The sequence below is a fragment of the Myripristis murdjan genome, chromosome 16 (assembly GCF_902150065.1).
Source record: "Myripristis murdjan chromosome 16, fMyrMur1.1, whole genome shotgun sequence".
Taxonomy (NCBI): Eukaryota; Metazoa; Chordata; class Actinopteri; order Holocentriformes; family Holocentridae; genus Myripristis; species Myripristis murdjan.
The window spans coordinates 8,198,154-8,221,603 of NC_043995.1; the positions used below are offsets into that span (position 1 = coordinate 8,198,154).

The following is a 23,450-nucleotide window of genomic DNA, read 5'->3' on the forward strand; positions in this document are numbered from 1 at the left end:
TTGCAAATGCTTTTGACTGCTTTCCCTTTTCCATACCAGTCTGCTTTCGTATGGGGCAGGCCATCTCATGTCTACACTATTATGTTTTATTTGTATTCATATTATTCATATGAACCACAAATAGGACAAGGAAAATCTGTGTAAGCCACTGCAGTATTGCACCGCTGCCATGTAAACACCAACCATCGTTTCATGTTTCAATAGAAACACCTAATGAGTGTTCGGGGTCCCTTGATTATACAACATGGGCTTCACATCGCCCATAAAAATCCTTATTTCTGCTACTAATATAAACCTTTAGTTTCCGCATAGACATAGTGTTCTCATACAAATTTGATGTAAACGTTTTCATCAGTTGTAGCACACCTCAACATGACAGGGCCTAGCAGTTACCTTGTATTATTTTTCTTCTTATTCATTCTGATTTTCGCAGAATTAACTTGATAATATGAGAATGAAAGAAGCATAAGAGCTTTTGTCTGTTTTGTTAGGTTGGTGAAAACAAAAATCCCTGTTTTGATTGACAGCTAAAGGCTCCACAATCCTAATCCAAGGATATCCCATTATGGAGAATATTGTTGAAATATTAGGCACTTTTTAAGCGTCAGCATGGCATCCTTGCAACACTGTAGACTTTGGTGAGTGGGGATAGTTTTGCATACCCACAGGTTAAATTCCTGCGGCAGCCAGTGTGTATTCACAAATGGTAATGTAAGCCACAAATAACTATTAGATTCAAACATGAGTGTGCTTGGTATGCCAATGCTGATAGCCAGCAGCATTGTTACGCTACATTTTACTCAATTCACCCACAGAATCTCATTGCAAATGTGTGAATACAGACGGGGAGCAAACTTACACAGTTTTCATTCATTCGTTTAATTTAAGTCATATTTACAAACAGTCTGAAGTGCAGTAATTCTAAAATATAATCCATATCTACTGTACATTGCATTTTGCTTTGCAAATCGTTTACAGAAGTATGAAACTACTGCTGTAAAATAATTTCTTAAAAATTAAGAAAAAACAGACCACAATTATCATGAAAGACTGGAAAAAAAAAGGAAAAACAAAGAGAAAATCTCTTCAACAACCATGGCCTTTGTGCTTTGTGCACCAATTTGACAAGTCACAGCTCACATTACCTCAGGTTAATATTTACTTATTGTCTGTCTTTGCACCACAGCAGACAGCTCTTTAACACATAAGAAATTTTAAGGGGTGCGGGGCAGAAAAAAGCCAAAACCAATGTTTGGAGTGCAAAACTGAGCCTGGCAGAGTATTGAAAGCCAATCGTATATATTTATACAGATAAGCACGTTCTTCCCTGTGTATATCCTGTAATCCACTAATGCTTTGTTTTCTTCTGTACAAGTGTTGCATCTTTCCAGTTGTGCTCGACTGATCCTTAAAAAAGGAAAGTGGAGAGAAACTTCCCTCGTTGCACAACAGCTTACCTCATACTGCAGAACAAATGTGACATAGATTAACATTTCAGCACAGTACAGAGAGTTTAGATACATTTTCTACAAAACGTAACCAGGTTTCCAATCCAAAATATATAGGGGAGTGTACAGAGCCTGTTTAGTATGCTCTAAAATCAAAGATCCTACAAAAACGCATCCCAAAATGCACAGCCTTGCATTTCAATGTCCCTTTACAACTGAGAAGAGAAAACACAACACATAAGGACTTAGTTTGACAGAAGTTCTGAGAGTTGAGTATGTGTTAACAGGCAGGTTTCAGGAGGCTAGCTTGATTTGTGGAATTATACTGTGGGTGAAATCGTAAACAGTTGAGCCTATTTTTTTTTATTTAATTATTTGGTGCTAGTGAGGTCTCATTCCAAAACGCCATACGTATACATCCATTTTGGACCTAAATGATTACCTGGTACTCATTACTCAATCCTCTCAAAAGTCCATTTAATTGCATTCTCATAAATGTCACTATTTCGTAAGCATAGGTAGTTTAAGATCACTAACAACTTTGCTAATATTCCATGTGGAGTTATATTTCCATGACAGCAACAGTTTTGACAGAGAAGGCGTCACATTTTTCATTTCGTGGCTGTGTCATTTGGAACAAAACACTTCATTTATCCTACAGGTTACTGTACGTCTGGATCCATCACACTACGAAAACAAAACACATCGAGTCCTTGTTACCTAGACAGCTCCTTCACATGATCAGGAAACATCCATGGGACTATATACCTTTTATACTTTACAACGGTCAAATGTAAAAAGACTTACATTTTACAGTTTTACAAAATCTAGTTCTATGCATCCAGCTGGGGCCACAGTGGTCACTGGCCGCAGCGACTGGAGAAAGAGGCCCTTTGAGCCCTATTGGATTTATTATGGTGAGATGTGGATGCAGGCAGGCAAGGGATGCCCGCACAGTGATCTGCACGCACAGGCACGCTCTGTTCAATGTGCACACATACACACACACTCTCACATATGCAAGTTGCACGCATGCCTGCACACACTTAATGCTTGTACGTACATATGCAAGCATGCGCACGCACACACAGATGCACAGCTATGAGTCTGTTGAGGGTTTCTCATCAGCTTTTCTTCTGCAAAGTTAGATATGTTCTGCACCAATGTGTTTTGCAGAGACGCCACATTAATGAGTTTCAGGGGGTGATAACCTCGAAAAGCCCCCTTCTGGCCCTGCGGTTTGTTCCCATTGGCCAGTAGGTCCAGTCCAGTCCAGAGGAGTGGTCTTATCAACTTAAGGCAGGTAAGGTGGTAGCTATGTGGCAGGGTTGGAGAGTCCTTCATCCATCCATCCATTCACGTATTTGTACATCTACTCATTCACTCTGTTTAATCATCCATCCACCCATCAAAGTCCCTCTCAATAGGGCTTGGCCCACTCGGTGTTGGGAGGGCTCCTGGGACTGCAGTTCCCCATTGAGGAGGAGTTGGAGGCGGCGGAGTGTCCCTCCCAGAACATGGCGTCGCTGGGCTTGGGGGGGCTGGGGAAGGACCTCGAGCTGTCGTCCAGGGAGGCCTGGTTAAGGGGAGGGGGAGGCAGGAGGACCGAGCAGGCGTCACTCCCACCCAGAGCCTCCCCGGAGCAGTGCTGCGCGGACCACAGTCCATTGTACCAGCAGTCCTCCCGCAGGCCATCCAGCAGCTGGGGTCCCGACGGGGCCCCGACAGGAGGGCAGGGACGGCCCGAGCTAGAGGGGACAGGGGGGGCACTAGGGGGGCGAGGCACGGACACCCGGAGAACTGGGTGGTTGTTGTTCTTCTCCACGTCGTCCAGACACTGGATTGGAACTGTTGAGGCAGCTAGAGGCAGCAAGAGGCACTTGTTTAAGGACTTTTTCAAGGCAGGACAAGGCAGATTAGTTTCAAGAAAATGGCAATGCTGATCAACTTGTTTCTAGAATTTTCTTGAATTTAATAGGGTTATCTTATCCAATTGGTAGATTTTTTCACTTGTTTTGAGAAAAACAAGATTGGAAGACTCAACACTTAATGAAATGACATGTTTGGAAAGGTTGTTACTGGGAGCAGCAGCCACATTAAAAGTCTTTGCTGATTCCAATTTTGTTTCTCAGGGGATACATTTACCATTTCCTTACGTCCAAGACCACCCAAAGCACCATTCCCTAGCTGATGCAAGCACCTCACTGACAGGAAGGAGGGTTTTACCACACCAGAAACACCAACCCAACCATGTTTATTGCGCCAAACCACAAGTGCACTATCACCAAGAATTATCCAACCCCATTGCTATGGTATACCTTTATGGATATGTGACTGGGATGGATTCTGAAAGGAGACAATATATAGAGGATTGGGTTGGGTCATGAAAATAAACAAGTGTATGCACTGTAACTACAGAATCAGACAATACATACAGGTGCAATGTCAGATGAAATACGTTCTTTCATCTATTTACAAAGGGAGCAGCAAATGGAGAGGGAAAAGGAGAAGAAAAGTGAGAAGCAAGACTTCTAGGATTTTGTTTTAAAATGTTTTTTTCATTTACTTCTCCAAGACCTGTATATTGTCTGTCTATTTTTTTTTCTTTTTTTTGTAATTCATTCATCAAAGCACTTTCCTCCAGGCATTCAGCTTCACAATGACTTTACACTTTTATGTCTGTGTAAGAGAGCTGCGTGAAGAAAGAAAACTAGTTTAACTTTTGACAAACAATCCTTTGATTTGAAGGCAATGCAACTGAAACCAAGGACACACTGATATAGCACGTAAGACTATGGTATATTATGTATATAATATTACAAGCGAACCATTCTTTATTTGTGGAAAGGGATGATAACTTTTATTTGGTTAACTACTTTCATAATGCCTGGACAAGAATATGAAATATGTTTGTAAATTCCAGTTGGCAGCATAAATGAAGCCATCTACTTCTTCCTCTGACAACTGGGTGAGGTCTACTTTGTATTTGGCACTTTGAATGGAATTACACAGGTTTTCACCTCTGCGCTTGTATTATTTATACATGGATTAAACTTTGGTTTTATACAGAGCTAAAAAAAAAAAAACAACAAAAAACCTCTGAGGTGTGTTCAGAAAAGCATTTTGATCTCAGACTAGCTAATAGGCTGTACAGTAGAAGTGTGATGTGAAAATTACACATCACACAGCGAGCTACATATTGTATTGGAAAAACCTCTGCAGCATGTAAACACCACAACCTCTGAATCAAACAATATCAAAGACAATCATAAGAAACTCACCAAAATAATATGAAAGCCTAATCGAACCAACCAGTATGAATACACAAAAAGCCATACCATTCATTCAATTCCTTATAATATTCAAGCATATCCTTACATGTGCATATACAAGTCAAATAAAACATCCATATCTCACACACACACACACACACACACACATCATTGCTTTGCTATCAAATCATCATCTTGAGCGGATAATAAAGTTTAAATGAGAGTTTCTCCTCCCGCGTTCCTCCCTCCCCCCTCTCTATCCACCCATCATTCATCCATCCGTCCCTCCCCTCTACTCTTCCATGAGAGGGTCTCCTGAGTCCTGGATTTGAATAAAACTGATTCCAAAGGAGGAACATTAGAAGAATACAGATGCACAATATCACTGAATAAATACATAGCCCGCTTTTTTCCACCTCCCCCTCTCCTTTTCTCTGCCACTCTTGCTTTACTTATTTCTCTCCGTCTGTCTCATCTAAGTTACAGGATTACCCTCTTATTCAGTGGAATAAATAGGCCAAGATTTATTTTCTTGCCATATTTCATTCTAATTTTCACCTCCTGGTCTCCTCTTCTGACACACCGAGCGAACAGACAACAAAGGTAATCTCCCCTGGAGTAGAATACATCATCGCAGCAGGAGGGAAGTAGAGGGACAGACCATTTCATGATGTCCTTTTATCAAAGTGTTTGAGTACTCTGATAATATCTGCCATCTTATCACACCCTTATACAAATTGCAACAAGGAGCTGCAAGAGAAATCTTCTTAGTAAGTAGTACTTCTGCAGAGTAGTCTTCCCTTTGGTGAAGTGAAACACTGGTTAACTCCCTTTCTGAAAACGAGGGCTTGAATTTCAGCCACTGTACCTCAAGTGCATATAACCCATATAGCTGGCAAATAACTGACATGTGAGGTAAGGAAAAAAAGAAATATACTGCCACCTGTCTATATAGTTATTTCACAAATTCAGTTCAGGTATATTTGTAAAGCCTGTCTTTAGGTTACTAAATTCATTTCGATTTTTTTTTCTTTAATTCCATACAGTTCAGCGCTCCTGTGTGTCAAACTTAAAATGCTCTTAAGATTCTGTAACAATAATCTTGCATGTGTATGATATCCTTTCTCAGGATATAAATTGTGTAAATTACCAGTCTACCGTCAGCTAGAAGCTTTTTTTTTTTTGGTGGGGGATTCACGGTTGAGAGATGGCAAATTATAGGTGGCGTGACTCTCAAACTCTGCACTGGAATGATACAAAGGTTTTTCCTTGCTGAGCAAGGTGCAGAAAGGTCCTCTAGGTGGAGTAATCTACCTTGCTTATTCAAGAGGGGAGAGATCATTACTGGAATAAGCATCATTAAGTAGATGGAGGAGTTTTACAAATACAGAGATGTTAAAGGATGACGACAATGATGATGATCTTTATTATCTGGCATTTGTCTAAAAGTAGACTGTACACATGCTTTACAGAAATATAAAATGGGAAAGCATTCAAAAGAGAAAAGTGGCTAAAAATAAAAAAAGAGGTAAAAAGCTGATTAAGGATAAGATTTAAGAACAAGCAATTATAAACTGGATGAAATCAAAAACATAATAAAAACAAGGTATTAACATATCATTTGTGAAGTGATTTAAAAGATGATACTGAGACTGCCAGCCTATGTTCCTCAGGCAGGACGATCCAGTCTTGATGCCCTGAGGCCGAAAGCAGAGACAGACAGAGGGAGCCTGAACAAAGACCTCAGGCTGCACTCTAACTGCTAACCAGCGGGGTGACGCTACACACTCCTATGGGGATATTAGGGCTACAGGATGTTGTACAAGTCCCCCAAGCTGGGAGAGGCAAAGCAGAGGAGGTGTGAAAAGACAGCAGGCCAGCAGAGGAGAGGTGGTGGTGGCGGGTTATCACACTTTTATACTCACATACACAAACATGGAGAAGTGCACATAAATTTAGCACAGAAGGACAGTAAAACAAAATACACTGACAACGGCACAACTGTGTGTATGTGTCTGAACGTCCCTCACCTTGTCTGTTGTCATTGAGCAATGGTCTGAGTTTCCTGACCAGGCCTGTTTGGTGCTTCAGCTCCGCGTGGAGCCGAGAGATCTCAAAGCACAAAGCCTCGTACGTCTGCTGCATGCTCCGCTCCCTGCAGACACAGCATGCGTTTGTTTAAAGATGTGCTTCGGGAAACCAGGTGTGTGCCATGTGGCCAAACTGGACAACCTTGCATTATCAGTGGCGATGCATTGATTTTTGTGCCAAATTTATTCACAAATTCCTGGAGGGACTAATAAATAAATAAATAAATAAATAAATAAAGGGTATGGTATGGTAATTTTATCTCATGATTTGATGCGGTATGTGATATAGGATTTGATACAACTACAATACCATATCATAATACTGTAAAAGTTCAATGACAACAAAGTGTGACACAGTTACACCATAAATCTTTTTTGCAATTGGCTTGTTGCAATGTAAACAACAACTTAAACATGTTGTAATTACACCATGCAGATAAATAACACTGATGAAGAGTTTGTAAAATTGTGATGGGGCAAGCCGGCTCATTTATTATTAACATAGCAGAATAAAATGCAGTTGATATCGTGACTCATTCTTCAGCCCCACAATATGGACAGTCACATTTTGACCCTGTGATATAAGGAGTCTCGACATATTGTCCCATTTTAGTTGATAATCTAATCGGTTAAGAATTTCAGAGTTGTGTTGTATCGTTTCGTTCTCTTGGAACGCCCGGCACATAGTCTCCAACTCCGGTGATTTCAAACCACAGGCACTGAACGTGATCTCTATCTTCATCACCAACTGCAACTATAAAAAAAAAAAAAACGGTACTTCATATTGGCACATTTAGGCTACATTTCAGAGAGTAAAGACATTAGCTCTCTATGACTATGTTAGTGCCACCATTGTCAAAAAGGGTACTGTGTTGATGGATTAAATGCAAATCCTCACAAAAATATAGCAAAAAAAAAAAAAAAAAAAGTACTTCATTTTCCTATGATGCAAGTTATGAAAATTACATTTTACTCTACATTACACTACAAACACTACATTTTTGCATTGTGCTAATTCTTAGTGATAAATTAGAATAGGAATGTTCACTTAAATTGTTTTGAGTCCCTTTGTCACCCAGTTTATTTTATAATATGGTGTATATCTTATTAGTCTACACAGGTTTTATGCAGCATGTTGTTTTTTATTGTAGCTCTATTATATATTCTGTTGTTTCCGTGGTGTATTCATTATACAAAAAGCACTGTCACTTACTTGATGTGATCATGAGGTCCTCTCCAATACCCACCCCTTATCACAGAATTTTTCTTCATGTAATGTGATTTTTACACTTCATATTAAGTTTTTTAACATCATATCATAATGTTATCTCTACTGAGGAAGTGCAGAGGCCAATTCCATATGCCATAGGCTCAGTATTCATAAGAACCTTTTAGTGTGGCGACGTAACGCCTTTACACAGATCACAAGTGCACAGGATGAAGCCGGTTTAGCTCAAACTCATAGTTCAGTCGGTGGGTCTGGCTTCTCAGATTAAGCGCACATCATAGACTGTGTGCATGCAGTCTTTTAAGAAGAAAACAAAGCTGCACCCTCCTCTAGTGGCTAAAGAGGACAACTACACTCTGTGCTGCACACAGACCAGTCAGGACAAGACGAGGATGACAGCCACTTTGATTCGGGGCTACAAGTCAAGTGGAATCACATTCTCTCATATGCTGAATGTCCCAAACTCCACTTATGATTGGTAGTGACAGTGTAGGTATTGCTTATGTCTTTCTTCAGGATGCTTAAGGCATATTGAAGGACATGCAGATTTGAACAGCGTGAAAGAGAAACTGAGAGGTAACATGGTTACATAATGTAATCATTAAGACATTGTTTCAGAATGTAATGTAACCTGATTGATGGGATCTGTGTCCAAGTGGTTTCAATGGCTGCTTGTAGGAATTTTTAAACTTCTTATCGGTGAGAATACAGTTTAGCTTCCTTGACATGACAGAGAGATATATTTTACATCATGGTAAGTAGTTTCAAATTGATGTACTTTACAGATGAACAGTGTCTTTTGAGTAAAGAAAGCATATATTAAAGCTCTTCTCTGCACTGTTCATACTGGTGGCTGTCTGCTTTATGGTGATCCCGTTTTTATTCACCACTACAGCATTGTCTGCCTGCTTTTGAAGCCATTTGATTTTGTTCTTTCTGTCTGTTCAGTGGTCAAAATAGATCACCACACAGACATGGCACCCACTCTCCAATAATATTCAGAAATCACTGTACCTGGCGTTATACTTTGCTTCATGGCTCTGATCCAAGTCTGGTCCATTAAGCCCCAGGGGTTCCTCCTAAAAAGTCAAAGTCAAGTTAGGCCCAAGGAGGTGTTGTGTCTAGGTTGTATTCCTGTTAAATATTGTTGATTTGGTAATTCATTATGACAGTGACTCATGGTTCCTCCCTTTCAAACTCTGCTCCTTTCTTCTTTATTGCTCTCTTCTTTTCTCTCATGTCATTTCATCGCCCTGCTATTTTCCGGTTCAACCACATTTACTGCCTTTCCTCCACTCCTCTTTCTCCTTCCATCACGTCTCCACCAGTTAATTTTCCAGTGTCAACTCTTCCCTTCAACTGCCTCTGCTCTGCTGCTTTCCTCTTCCCTCATTACATCACATCACTCCACTAGTCTGCTGTTTTCCAGTGCGGCTCTCTCCAGCTCTTCTCTTATCTTCCCTGTCCTGTTGTACTTCCCCATTACCCTCTCTTCCCATCATCCTCTCTTTGCGACTCGTGTTTCTCATCCTCTCTTACCCCACATCTGTCCAGCAGCCTGCTGTTTTCCAGTGTCACTCTCTCCAGCTTCTCCTGCAGTTTGTGGATCTTTAGGTCGGTGTTGACCTTGTCCACCTGCCAGTAGTCCTGAGGGCTGTTCAGGCTCTTCATCACTGGACACACAAGGACGTGTACAAATGTAAAGAACACGGACACGGGACATTTTGAAAAATGTGAACTCATCAGCCACAGGTTTTCAATTACATTAGAAAAACCTAGTACAGGACTAGATCACTTCTACATTTAGAAAGTGTTCAGCAGTTCTAAAACCCTGATTATTTATATAATTAAATAACAACGATTTTAAAATGAAATAATTAGTGAGGTCTGGACCTTGGTGTTCTCACTGCTGGCTACTGCCATGAATATAACTCTTGGAAGTTACGGTAGTTAATCGCTGACATGTCTGCACACAGTTTATTACTACAGTAGCAGCACGACTACATTTAAAAGCAGATCTTTTGAAGCTTTGAAGCTTGTGTCTAGTAATCCAGGAACTATTTTGTGAGGCATATATGAAGTATCAATGACGTATGTGGTGACATAAGAGCAACAGTCAATGGGGAAACTCCCAGGGCTTGCCCCGCAGTTGTAGTTTATTGCCGATGCATATCATTCAAAACTCAAAAAATACACTGTAGCTGTGATTGAGTTTTACTTTCATGCTAGCAGTCATATTATAAGAGGAGGCATCACATTTTAAATATTGAGAAACACATCTGACATGCTTTAAAGGTCTACTATGCAAAATTGCTGAGTGTTGAGTGCGGAATAAACACATAATTTATCAGTGAGTTGGCCAAATTTGAGAACCATGTAGACTCAGCTGTAAACTACATGCTCGTATAAAGCATGCTAGTGTATAAAGGCTCTTCACATAAATCAGTCCGCTGCAATTTTGCATAGTGGATCTTTCAACTGTTTTCAGTGAAATTTTAAATTGGGTATAGTACAGTATTGTTGGCCTGCCTTATGAATAGCCTGTCATCAATATTCATATAAATAACATTGCAAATAAGCGAAGTCGATTTTTTTCATCTTGATTATTAATGTGCCAGAGTGCACGATAAATTCCAATATTCATACAGTGTCTACACTATTGATCATGGAGTTTTTAATCTATTGATCATCTGTCATATACAGCACATATACCTGTACCTTGGCTGGTCTCCATCTCTGTTCTCAGCTGAAGCAGCTCCAGCTCTTTGGCCTGCAGCTGCTCCGTCAGCAACTTCTCACTTTCACTCTTCTCCTTTTTCTGACAGAACGGAGACAGAGAGGGAGGGGAAGGCAGGGAGGCAAAGAGTCAGCGTTAATACCTATGCGACAAACTCTATATTTGACTCAGGTAAGGTCTGTGCGCCTGTGCCGTACTGGGTAATGACAGGACAAGCTTGGTGGAGAGTTTCTGAGCAACTTATTCTTATTTCTCAAGGAGGATGACAGTGTTGGTACAGTGTTGTTTATTCTACGCTGATACCATGAGTCTGCAGTTAATTAGGTGAATACTTCTCTAACGCTGAAGTGTGCCTGCCTTGTTGAGTTTGGAAGGAAAACTACAGGTGAAAAATTAACATCTCTGCCCTCTGTGGCACAATTTGAGCTGGAGAAAATGTATTTATTTTTGGATCACGCTCGATCTTTCGGGCCTGAATCTGAGGAATGTTCGCGTGACCAGTAAACGCACCAGTTTGTTGAGTTCCATCTGCAGGTCCTCCTTCTCGATATAGATACCTCGGTAGGCGCTGAAGGCCTTGTTCACATACTGTGGACCCTCTGATGGAGGAGCCTCCGGCCTGAAGAGCTACAAGCACAGATGGGCATGAAAAACGACAGCAAAAATGGGTGATATTGAGGAAAGAGGAGGAGAGAAGAGAAGAGCAGAGAGGAGAAAAATTAGTCTCATTTATATTTTAATTTAAATATCTGTGGCAGGAAGTTACTCCCCTCTCTCCGATCTACTGTATTTTGACAGGCCAGATGCTTCGGGGATAAAGCCAAAGGTAGTCAGACATGTACTCAATGCTCTGCCTGCATGGAGTACAACATTTTCATTTGAGCCTACACCCTGTATTAAAAAGTCTGCTCCTCTTTAAATAACTCTCATTATGCTGTACCTTTGTTTTCACAGCCAATTTCAGGAGAATGTATCACCCTTTCCCCCCTTGGTGCAGTGTTCCAGCACATTCTGTTTGGAAATGCCACAATTTTCCAAACTTCTCTATTTTCAGACAGTGCAGATTTATTTCTCATTGTTTTACACCTTTGACTACAGGCCAACAATATTAATGATGCTGGCATACTCAGACTCTCCCAAGGGCACGCATTTTGCAGTGTGGTGGTGAATTTGCTGACTTCTTCCAAACTTTCTCTCAGTGTGTTGTGTTTGTCCATACTTTTGATGTCTTGGAAGATGGCAACAATCAGTTTCCATTAATCTCCATCTACAGCTCAGCCCCTCTAAACTTTGCTCTGTGGCTGTTTAACCCTCTGGGTAAGCAGCAGAGTGCTCACGTTCTCCCTGTATTGCTCCTTCTTCTACCTTCTGCCCATTTCTTTCCCAGCTCTCTCTGCTTCTGTACCTTATCTTCCAGCTGCTTCACCCTTTTCCTCAGCAGCGTGTTCTCTCTCTCCGTGTCCCTCAGTCTCTTCTTAATGTCCTCGTAGGCCGTGACCAGGGCAAAGTGCGACGCGACGGACTCGTCACCGGCACACACTGACACCGGGCTCTCGCCGGCAGTGCCATAGGCCGTCTCGTGTTTCAGGATGCAAATGTCATCATCCACTGCCAGGGGTTCCATGCCTGCACAGGCCTACTTGCTAGCAGATAGCAGACCTGAGAATTACACAATGAATTTCATTGCAAAACTCAGAAATAAAAATATAGCTGTAAGCATGAAATAATCTTGGTCAGATAACTAAAATCATAAAATCAAGCATAAACGTTTGGTTATGATTACGTGAGTTCTCATCTTGAAATCTGAATGTATATGATGTATATTTTCTGATATAATATAATATATAGATTTGGATATTTTATATCTCAAAATGAATTCAGCATTTGAAGGGCAGATGGACTGATTGGCTTTGGCTAAAAGCTAAATGGATATACATCACTAGACTGCCAGTAACGGAAACAGGAAATCAACACTAAAAATAACTAGTCTCTTGATGGTACGTGGTGCAGGATATCTGAAGGGAAATAGCCTAGAGACTAGATCTTTAGAGTCAAACATGGGTAAAAAAAAAGACCATTCAATTTCAAACAGTCTCTTCAGCTGAAGTGTTTTATAGCCAAAAAGCTGCATTATGAGCCCGAAAGTTCAATATTCAGCCCCGATGGACATGTTGATCATGTAAGATACAAAAATTATGAGTACAGAAGACATATAGAAGAAGAGAGAAGACATATACAAAAAAATTATAAAGAACCCACCATGATGAAGACAGTATGACTCAGTGCTAGCTATTGTTTTCTTTAAGCCCAAGTTTTCCCCATTGTTCAGCCAAAAAACAAAACAAAAAAAAACAAACCCAAAAAACAAAAAACAAACAAACAAACAAACAAAAAAACTGATTAACTGACGAACTGAAAGTGAAACTCGATTCAATTACTGCCTGGACAGTTTTTCAAAATGTTAGGCCTGTATTTTAGATAAAACCTATTATCTTAACCATTTCTCACACAAAGTTACTAAAATCTTGGACAACATGTATAACATTTTTAAAATTGTGTTTGGCCAGGGCCACACACACAAGCTTGATGGCAAGAACATGCAAACAGGAAATGAGGCACATGCTTGATTCTCGAGCAGCCAAATTCCCCATACATGTTCTCTCTGTCAGAGAAAATCTGCTCATGCTGCACAATGCCACCATTAGACTAACCTTACAATGACATTTTTGAAACTTCTCCCACAAAGTTGACTAAGTCTCTTACACATTTCACACACATCATAGTCAAACTGCAAATAATGTGCCTCTTTCACAGAAAGTTGACACCTGAAACTGTTTGCGTGAACAAAACAGATAACTGTAATGTGCAAACAGAAAGTGAAACATAATCCCTACATGTTTAATGCCAGAGAAATCAAATCTGGGGGACAGGTTTCATATCTCCCTTACTATTCAAGCAAAAAGGAAAGCAAATACCACAAACGCCACAAGCAGCATTACATATTTACCTGTGACTCCCAATCCATATACCTGTAGGCTGGGGTAATTTTCATGTTGTCAGATACCCTCATTCAATATGAAACCCACTGTATAATTTGTTTCAGCTCTGTCCTCAAAGTTTTCCACCATTTGGAACTTGATGCAAACTGTCTTTCTCACCATTTCATCGACAAAGTCGATCACATTGCCACACAGTTTAGACCAGCATATGTACACTTCCTTCCTATTAGCCATTCCATAAATTTTTGAAATTTCAAAGTGTTGTGACACAAAGTTGACAGAGACGGTTTAGTGCAAGCAGGAAGTGCGGAGTAATTTGTAAAAGCTTAAAGCCAATGCATCCATGGTTCACATTAATGTTTTGGACAGACCCCAAAGCATGCCTGACTGCAAATGCCCCAGATTTTATAGTCATTTTCATTACCTATGTAAAGCTGAATCAATCTCCACCAATTTTATGTACTGCATATTTCAACTGCCTGCATCATGGTTATTCCAGAGAATTTTGTTACTTCGAACCACTTGGCATAAACACACAAATGAAGCTGACAGGGAAGATGTTAAACATTAAATTCTCTTGCAATCAAACTTCAAGCGCATGTTTGCAAAGCTCTTCCAAATGATGATCACATTTGATGGTGCTCTCTTTGGTGCTCGGGCTGAACGATATATTGGTATCTAGACATGAACATGTAAGATATTCATATCTCAGAAAGCAACAATATGGACGGCTAGGGTTAGCCTACGACAGAGATTAGTCTGTTCTTATCCAAAAAATATTTTATGAAGTAAATGCATTTGTCTGATTTTTTTTTCCTTTTATGCACCCAAAGACAGTAATCGGTCTGTTTTTATTAATAAAATACTTTACAAAGTATAGGTCTATGTCCGTTTGGTATTATTTGAAGAGTGCTTAATTTTCACAGTTGCTACACTTCAAATTTCAAATAAGAACACATACTCATATAGTATCACTACCGAGATATTTGGAATTAATATCGAGGTATGAAGTTTTGTCCATGTTGTGCAGCCCTAGTTGGTGCTGGGCCTACGTGACATTTCTTCCTGAGCACCATGAAGTCTGACAGGGCTCAGGCATGAGGCGCTTCGGCCACTACCTGGCTGACCTACACGGGGCTCCGGTAAGGAGAGCGGGCGTGCCTCCTGCCCTCCTGCAGGTCGAGGTGCAGTGCCTGCGGTCAGCGTGGCCGGCCCGTGTCGGTGGCTCACACAATGCCTCCGGCTGATGATGTCAGCATGCAATGATGCAGCAAACACCGAGGAGCCAAGTTTTTAACACTGCAGGCCCATGCTTTCTTAACACAACACAACCTGTCCGTAGTCTAACTGGACAGATTTTGAGACTTTACACAAATTATATATTGAAAACAACCCATACACGCATGGCACTTTAGCTGAGAAGAGCGAGGGCAACATGAAATCGAAAGTGACCCCAGACTCAACTCAGCTCAACATGAAATCAAAACACAATATGAGTAACATCAGCCATTTGAAATCCACTGGATTAAACATAATACAGCTGATGCCTACAAGGCGATAATAAGGAGGAATAGACTTGTTCCATCGAGAAAGACAACAAACAGCTCGAATCAGGATGTAAACAATGATTGTTGCTTTCTGTTTTGGAGATGAAGCTAACGTTGTGTGATTAGCCTGCTCCGTTGACAGTCGAGAAAACAGCTCCTACACTGCTCCACAGTTTCAAAGTATAATGTAGAATGGGGAACAAACCAGACAGAGAAGCTAAGACACACAGCCAGGTTAGTGTGGCTGGTCAAATGGCATCGATTTGTTGTGGTGATAACAGTTAGCTATAGCACGGCTAGCTAACGTCCCCTGGCTGCTTAGCGGTGGGGTGAAGCTACCGCAGCCAACCATTTTTCAAGCGCGACATTCACTCACCTTTTCAGATGCTATTTTCAATTATGTCACGTCGTAAACTCGTAGACTATATGGGGTTACCATTTATGTCCTCGGGGTACAAAATCGACGTGTTGGTCGGAGAAAAAGAAGGAATCAAAGCTCGAGAGTTCCACCGTGTCAGAGCTGACAGGTGAGAAAACAAAAACTTCCGGGAGAGTCACTCGGCTGTCAAAGTCCTTTCCAAATAAAAGTCCGGGGTGGATGAGTAAAAAGTCTATTTGTGGTATAGTATTTCAATTGTGGGCCTACACATTAAAACAGGAGGCCATATATATATATTTATGATTAGTACAATAACGATATAAGATATTTGAATTGAAAAAAAAAAAAAAAAAAAGTACTCTGCCGTGCTGTCTAGCATGTGATTGTGATGTCAAGTATACGCACTAATGCTCTGCACAGCTGAAGTTCCTAACGGATTAATAACGTTCTTTGAATTGATATGAGTGTGTGGAAAAGCCTTCAGATTGGCTTCATATTATGCTTCGGGGAGTTAAACTGAAATTTTGTTGATAAAACACGGGAAGAAGAAGAAGGGGAGAAGGAAAAAACACGTGTCTTCATAGTTAATTACCTTATGGTAGGGCATTTAAATAAGAAAAAGTTGTTCAAATGTTTCATAGACTGAAATGTGAGTATAAGTCGTATGCACGTCTAGATAAAATCATCTTAACTTGGTTTCTTTTTATTTAGCAACCTGAAAATGTCACTGCCTCGATCAGTCATCCTAGCATAGGCTATATTCTCTTCCACAGGTGTGTTTTTATACCAGAGTGTGTGTCTAATATGTAATCTGGCCATCAAGCCTATCCAAAGTGACAGTTTTCATTTTGATATATTTCACTGAGGGCATGTGCATTTCAAAGCAGGTGACAACACTTTTTTCACACAAAATGCTCTGATACTGTCTGTTGCATTTTGCTGTTTTTGTCTTTGTCCTCGCCACAGATAAAGTGGTTTTCCAAGTTTGATTTGGGGCCCTGCTCTGTGAAAACAGATACCATGTTTAATTAAGAAAGGATCAAAAGTTCTCTGTCTTATTGTTGCCCAAAGGCCCTGGTGATGTCCCGGTGATGCAAGGTTGGCTGTGTGAAGAAAAGCAGACAATTTATCACCACTGCAAAATCATTCAGCAAGCCCTATAAACAGCCATTCAGTCACAAGTTGCAAGACAAGCATTTTGAATCTGCATCCCAAAGTGGGGTGGGGGGGTGGGGGTGGGAGGGGATGATATGCTGCAAAAGTCTTATTGTGATTATTCTAAGATATCATTAACAGTTTTCGTTCAAATGATAATGTCATAATTTCCATTTTCATATGAAAATGATGATGATGTGATTTTTGTGAAGTAAAGTGAATTTGTGTTCTTGCATTTTATATTCTTAGGCTTCTTAAATTTTCATGCAGGATGTGAATTGTGATTTTTTTTTTTTTTTTTTTTTTAATAGAAACACAAAGCCATTCATTTCCTCAGAGGATTCTTGATTTTCCAGTTTGGCCACATTATAAGGTTGCATATATATGTATGCATTTAGTTACTTGCCACTGAAGCACATTGCAATGTTGACAGTGTTGGTGTGAAGCTGGAGGTGGAGCATCCAGGCTCTGCAGAATGCGTCATAGTCCTGCATTTTTGCGCTTTGTGTTTGTGGACTGTTGTTGAACTCGCCGTTTCTTGTGTTTTCCCCTGGACTCTGTCTTTATCAACTTTTTTGTTTGAGCTGTGTTCCTGTTCTGTGTCCCTCATGTGTACCTGTTGCTCTGCCCCGTTGTGTCACTCTGGTTCGTGTTTTCACCTGTGTCTTGTTACCCGGTTTGTTGTGTTTTCCTTGTCTCTCCTGTGTCTGTTCCCTGTGTCTCCCCTGGTTACTCCTCCACACCTGCTCTGTGTCAGTCCTGTTTGCGCTCCCCAGCTTCCCACGCCTGTCCTGTCTCTATGTGATCAGCCCTGATTGTTGTGTTCCTTCTCCAGAGTTTCCCTCAGCTGGTCCTCTGTTCTCCAGTCTTGTGTTCCAGCCCCTCCCCAGGTGTGTTTTGCTTCCAATTAGCTCCTTGTGTATTTAAGTCCTGTCTTGTTCTTTCTTGTCATGTGTGTACTCCCAGTGTTTCCAATGTTCCTAATTTTCTAGCTGTAGTTAATACATTTTGGTGTTCTGCGTTTGGGTCCACACTCAAACCTCTATGTGACAGTCTGAATGTTGAACACATACTCCACAGTCGTGAACTGTACTCCAGGATAACATCCCACTACCCATAGGCTGGTTAAAATTTGATGATGAGTTTGATTCCCGGCTGGCCGTCCAGGGTCCTTTCTGTGTGGAGTTTGCATGTTCTCCTCGTGGGTTTCCGCTAGGAGCTCCGAATTCTTCCCACAGTCCAAAGACCTGCAGGTCAGGTGAGTTGGAGATACTACATTGCCCCTAAGTGTGAATGTTCTTTGAAAAAATAAAATAATATGTAAAAATAATCAGGATTTTAGCTGTAATTGTGTAGCTCTAATGAGCATATTTCATTTTTCTCTTTCTTTTTGTGTGGGAATGGCAGGGTAACTGGGTAGGCCGAGTGACAACACTGTCACAGCAGCAGGTTGGAGTGTATGTATATTTGTATAACTATCCTTGTCCTGTAGCTGCTGTCCCAGGCCCAGAATGTGCTCTCTGCCAACTCGCCTGTGTTAAAATGGTGTCTGCATACAAGTGGCCAGCCAACCTGAGCCCAGACCCAGACGGAGGGAATATATGATGTTGGACAGTGATGGGAATGTGAAGAGCTACCATGCTGAGTTTCTGGGCAAACCTCACAGCAGATACTGGGCCTCAGGCCAGTGTCTTGAGGGTGACCGTCCCATGCTGTTACAACTGCTGATTACCTTTGCCAGCAGAGTTGGATGAAGGTTATATTTTTGCTTCTTCCTGTTTCTCTGCTGGGATATCTCAAAAAAAGTTATGGACTGATGTCTAGAAAACTTTGTGGAAAAGATGGTCATTGGGTAATGAAGAACTGATTAACTTTTATTACCAGTTGTCCAGAGAGGTGCGGAGTGGAGTGTGGCTTTTCATGAAAAGCCATCACCATCACACTTTTTTCACATAACACAGGTTTCTGTCAAGCGATTTAATTTGTGGAGAGCTGTACGCTGTTTACTATAATATCACTAGGGCCCCATCACTTTATCGATGTTATTCCACTACAACATCTCAGACTAAGAGCTGATTATTACTAACAAGTGATTCTACATCAAAAATACTTGGCTAAAATGCTTAAAAGTGGACAGAATGAGAACAGGTTTTCTTTGGTCCCATTTTAGGCGCAGGCACGAAAATGTGTGCATCTCCTGGTGTCAGACAAGGTGGTGATGGGGCATAGAAGAAATTGTGTCTTTTCACAACATTATTGGAGGTATGTGCCAGGTGAGCGCCCACTAGTTATTGCTGTGTCATTACTACGCATTGCTTCTTATTTCGTGACTTGTTTTTATGCCTTTTCCTTGCCTTTTTCCATTATATCCTCTTGGCTGATGTGACCGCAAAATCAATTTTCATCATTATAGATGAATAAAAACAATCTCAGTGAACCTAATGTAGATTCTTTCAGACAAAGACCAAATAAAGTGGGGTGTCAAAAATCTTAACCTGAACAGATCACCAGGAAATGATGGCCTTCACAATTTTATCATGCATTCTTGACTGAAATTTCTAAATTCCTACTTGCAGTATACAGTGAGGCCATCAATAAAGAAGAATTGCCTCATTCAGTGAAATAGGGATTAATAAAACTAATTCCAAAACCAAATAAGGATTCTTTAATTATTGATAATTGGCATGGCATTACATTACTGAACAATGATTCTAAAATTCTTTCGTCTGTTCTGGCTCGACGGCTGAAAAATGGGTTGGATGACATTACTCATGAATCTCAAAGTGGATTCATGCCTGTATGTCATATTTCTAATCAGATTAGTTTCTTTTTTTAGACTTCCGAAAAGCTTTTGATACAGTCATTCAATAATTTATTTTTGATTCTCTCTTTAATTTTGGGATTTTTTCCCCCCAAAAGAGCTGTTAAAACACGCAGATAAGATACCACAAAGATAATAAAACTCTTACATGGTACCTCTTGCAGATTTAGTTGAAGGTATATGGCAAGGTTGCCCTGCCTCCCCATACATCTATTTGCTTGTTGTTCAGTTTTTAAATTATTTAATGTTAGAGAGCTCTTTTAAAGGTCTTGATGTTTTCAATAAGGAGGTCAAAATATCACAACTAGCAGATGATACAATGCTATTTTTAAAAAGCACTGAAGAAGTTCCTGTGGCTTTATCTGCTGTATCTAATTTCTCTGATGATATTGATCGTACTAAAAACTGTGAAATTCCCGCTAAAGACACTGAAACCTATCTAGGAATAAAAATTCCTAAAGATCCAAAAGAACTGCTGGTTAGCCAGAGGTGTATGCCTGTTTGGTCAAGCTCAAAGCAGAGGGGATGTCAAGAGCATCTCATATTCTCCTCACTGGATATGTCCAAATCTGTATGTTCCCAAATGGAAAAGATCCCCTTTAAATTTATATGAAATAATAACTCCCATTAGATTAAAAAATCAGTTCTTTCAATTGGTCAGTCAGTTCTTTCTAACCCTTTAGGAAGACTGGATGTTTTGAGTTTTATGGTATTGAACCAAGTTATACAAATCAGCCGGATTAAAAGATATCTGAAGAATCCAGTTAGTTTGTCGAGTATTTCCGCCATTTTTTTTTTTCAGCAAAACTGCCGGTCTTATTTTCTATTGCTGAGTCCTTACACTGTTGGAACACTCCCTGTAAAATCAGATAATTTTCATCAGCAAATTTTATTGTGTTGGGCTCTTCTTTTCAAACATTTCTCCCTCACAGCTGTGTCCTTTGTAGCAACAACCGTATCTCTTATAGAAACAAATCCCTGTACTTACATAACCGGTGTGAGAATAACATGAGGACTGTAAAACCAGCTTCTAAATGTAAACGGTGAATTATAAACTCATTTATGGACAAATATCATGTTCAAATTTCTCGTTGGGAATTTACACTGTAATGCACTGTCTGCAATTAGATCTCCCCCTACTATAATGGGGTGTCCATTTTGGATAAAAAGTGCACTAATGTTTCTATTAGAAATGATCTTGAGCATATCACCACTCCCATATGCAGAGATGGGTGTATTTAAATAGAAAACAATGGGAAACTGTGTTTCTGTTGCCACATAAATGTGTAATTCCAAATAATATAACATCCCTGTTCAAGATTATACACAGGTTCTATCTATGAAAGTTAATATTTGTAAATTCTTCCCAAATATAAACACTGACATTTTGATTGTGAGGGGGAAACATGTACAGTATATATTTAAAATAATTTTTATACTGAAGTATAGTTACAGCAATTTTTAATGAAAAAAATTATCTAAAATGCATAGTTCATGTAGCCTACTTGATTTGATTTTTATTCAAATAAAGCTAAAAAAAAATAAAAATAAAATAAAAATTTAAAAACGAATGGAGTGGGTAGGTTTATGATACTGTAGCCAACCAGCAGGGGGCGATGGAGATGTTTTGGCCTCACTTTTGGGGGGCCGTCGTGTCATCCATCTTTTCAAAACACACAGGTTAGACCTACTCAGCAAAGACGTGGAGGTAAGTAAAGGTAATCCGTTTTTTTACTGCAAGAAAAGAAGGGCCTGTTTTCTCCATTACAACAATATATACTTGTCCTCTATAGCTTTAGTTTAATGACTTCTTGCTAGCTTAGCTTTCCTGCTTTAGCTAGTTTAGCAGGCCTGTCAAGGAGGGGAGTTGGATGGCTAAAACAAGCTGTTTCAGTTCATACATGTGTTAGTAGATGTAGCAACACCAAGCTTTTCTGGAAATATGCAGGCGATATTTGCCAGTGAAGCCGAGCCTCAAGGTAGTTAGCTAACAAAGCTAACATAATGTTATCATAAAGTGCTATAATGAGGAAGTGGAAAGCAAGTGGGCAGTCATTCAGCTAACTAGTTAGTAACCCATTTAGCCAGCCAGCCAATTAGCAAGCCTCTTGACACAAACTAGGCAGCCAGTCAATCAGCCAGCTGCTAACCACCCAGCCAGTCAGCAAGCCAGCCAGTACTTTGTCCCCTTTACCCTAACATCTCTAAAAACACATTTTAGTGTTTCCAGTCTCTTCCAGGGCTTTGGCACTAGCCAAAATGTGAATGGAGTCTTACGATTGTCCTTATCCTTGCAGATTTTTCAGGATATTAGTGTTCATTTCTCTTGGGAATTTCCTGTTTCTCCACAAATCAATCGCTATTGCCCCAATGTGCTTCTCCATTCAGTGTAAAGGACTTCAGGGTCAAAAGTGCAAGGAAGTTCTGTGGTTTGGCTGTTGAGAAAGCTGTCAAGATCAGCGACATGGCATCTGAGGAGGAAAACCAAATCTGTATCGTCAGTATGTATGCCAGTAAGTCACTCAGAAACGCTCACATCAGCACAACAGATGACAACACTTCCTCATTTTCCTGTGTCTGTGCCACCCGGTCTAGGCAAGTCTACATTTAGCTGTCAGTCAGAGAGAGAAAAACTACAGTTCACAGTGGAAACTGTTACTCTTGCAACCATGTACAAAATATTAACAATTGTGGTTATTTCATAAATGTTTTTACTTTTGTGTAGTCCAAATGAATTTGTTGATATAAGATCTAACCTCTATAAATTTGCCATTATGGTGACTAAAGGTTGCAGTGAAGTGGGTACAGTGAAATGAGAGTGTCCTGTCTCACCTCTTTAGCCATCATATACACATTGTGTGTCGATACAGTGTTGGCTGAAGCCCAGAGCCTGATGAGAGACATAGAGAAGCTGCTGGAGGAGTGTAAGTCAGCAGGCGCCGCCCGCCAAAGACGGAGCATTAAGGTATGCATCTGCTGGTGCTGTATGTCTCTCAGGCCCTTTGATTCTGTTCACTCTGTGTTTTAGAGCACATTATGAAACAGCTAGCAGTACATTAGATTATCTCATGATGTGGAGTCAGGCCTTACACTTAGCACTTGAGTCTATTTGCCAGTTGCAGGTAAAGTGAGAATGTTCTGGTTCACGGTATTTCTTACTGGCTAAAAAATAATGTTTGTAGTATCCAAACCTTGCTTTGAAGAGACAATTATGAACAGATAAAATCAGTTTTATTAAAGCTACATTAATCAATATTAATGTATTTGACAGTAAAATGTGAAGTAGAATGGCCCCTTTGCACTGTGACAGTCGTCACTATGAGTCTTCTTTCCTTTCCTCCATTCTTATTTACTACTGTCTGCCTTGTGTGTCTCCTTGTAGTTGTTGTTGTGCTCTGTGTCTGACTCTGTTGTTGTCATTGTGGTTGTTGTCGGTGTTGTTGTACTGTTTTTTTTTTACTGCTACTGCGGCAGAATCAATTGCCCCTCAGGGAAAAATAAAGGTCTTGAACTTGAACTTGAGCATATAATTTACAGCTAGCCTTTTATTACTTCTTGGTTTGAGCTTTCTAAATTTGTGTATTGACCCAAATAAGCTCCTCCTTGTCTTCATCTCTCGCCATTTCAACTTCATTCACAACTGACATTGCGCATTCTGTAGACAAGCCTATCTAAATTTCAGATCAATCACAATCAGCACTGCAGTGACAGACAATGTTCATTCAAAGCATCGTCACCTTGTAGCTGGAAGTCTGAGGCTTCACCACATTTTTG

General features: G+C 40.2%; 1 protein-coding gene across 2 annotated transcripts; it reads right to left on the bottom strand.

Annotated features, from left to right (window-relative positions):
• Positions 1-855: 855 nt before the first annotated feature.
• On the bottom strand, positions 856-15,937 carry azi2 (5-azacytidine induced 2). 2 transcript variants are annotated; one of them, XM_030072246.1, is made up of 8 exons: positions 15,698-15,937; positions 12,181-12,434; positions 11,286-11,402; positions 10,751-10,856; positions 9,578-9,711; positions 9,053-9,117; positions 6,751-6,875; positions 856-3,308 (listed from the first exon to the last, which is right to left on the bottom strand). In XM_030072246.1, the coding sequence occupies exons 2-8, from the start codon at positions 12,397-12,399 to the stop codon at positions 2,869-2,871; spliced, it is 1,206 nt and encodes a 401-aa protein (XP_029928106.1). In that variant the 5' UTR covers positions 12,400-12,434; positions 15,698-15,937; the 3' UTR covers positions 856-2,868. The 2 variants fall into 2 exon arrangements, with proteins under 2 accessions (XP_029928106.1, XP_029928107.1); XM_030072247.1 differs by having other exon boundaries at positions 10,757-10,856; positions 15,698-15,913.
• Between the last annotated feature and the right edge of the window lie 7,513 nt (positions 15,938-23,450).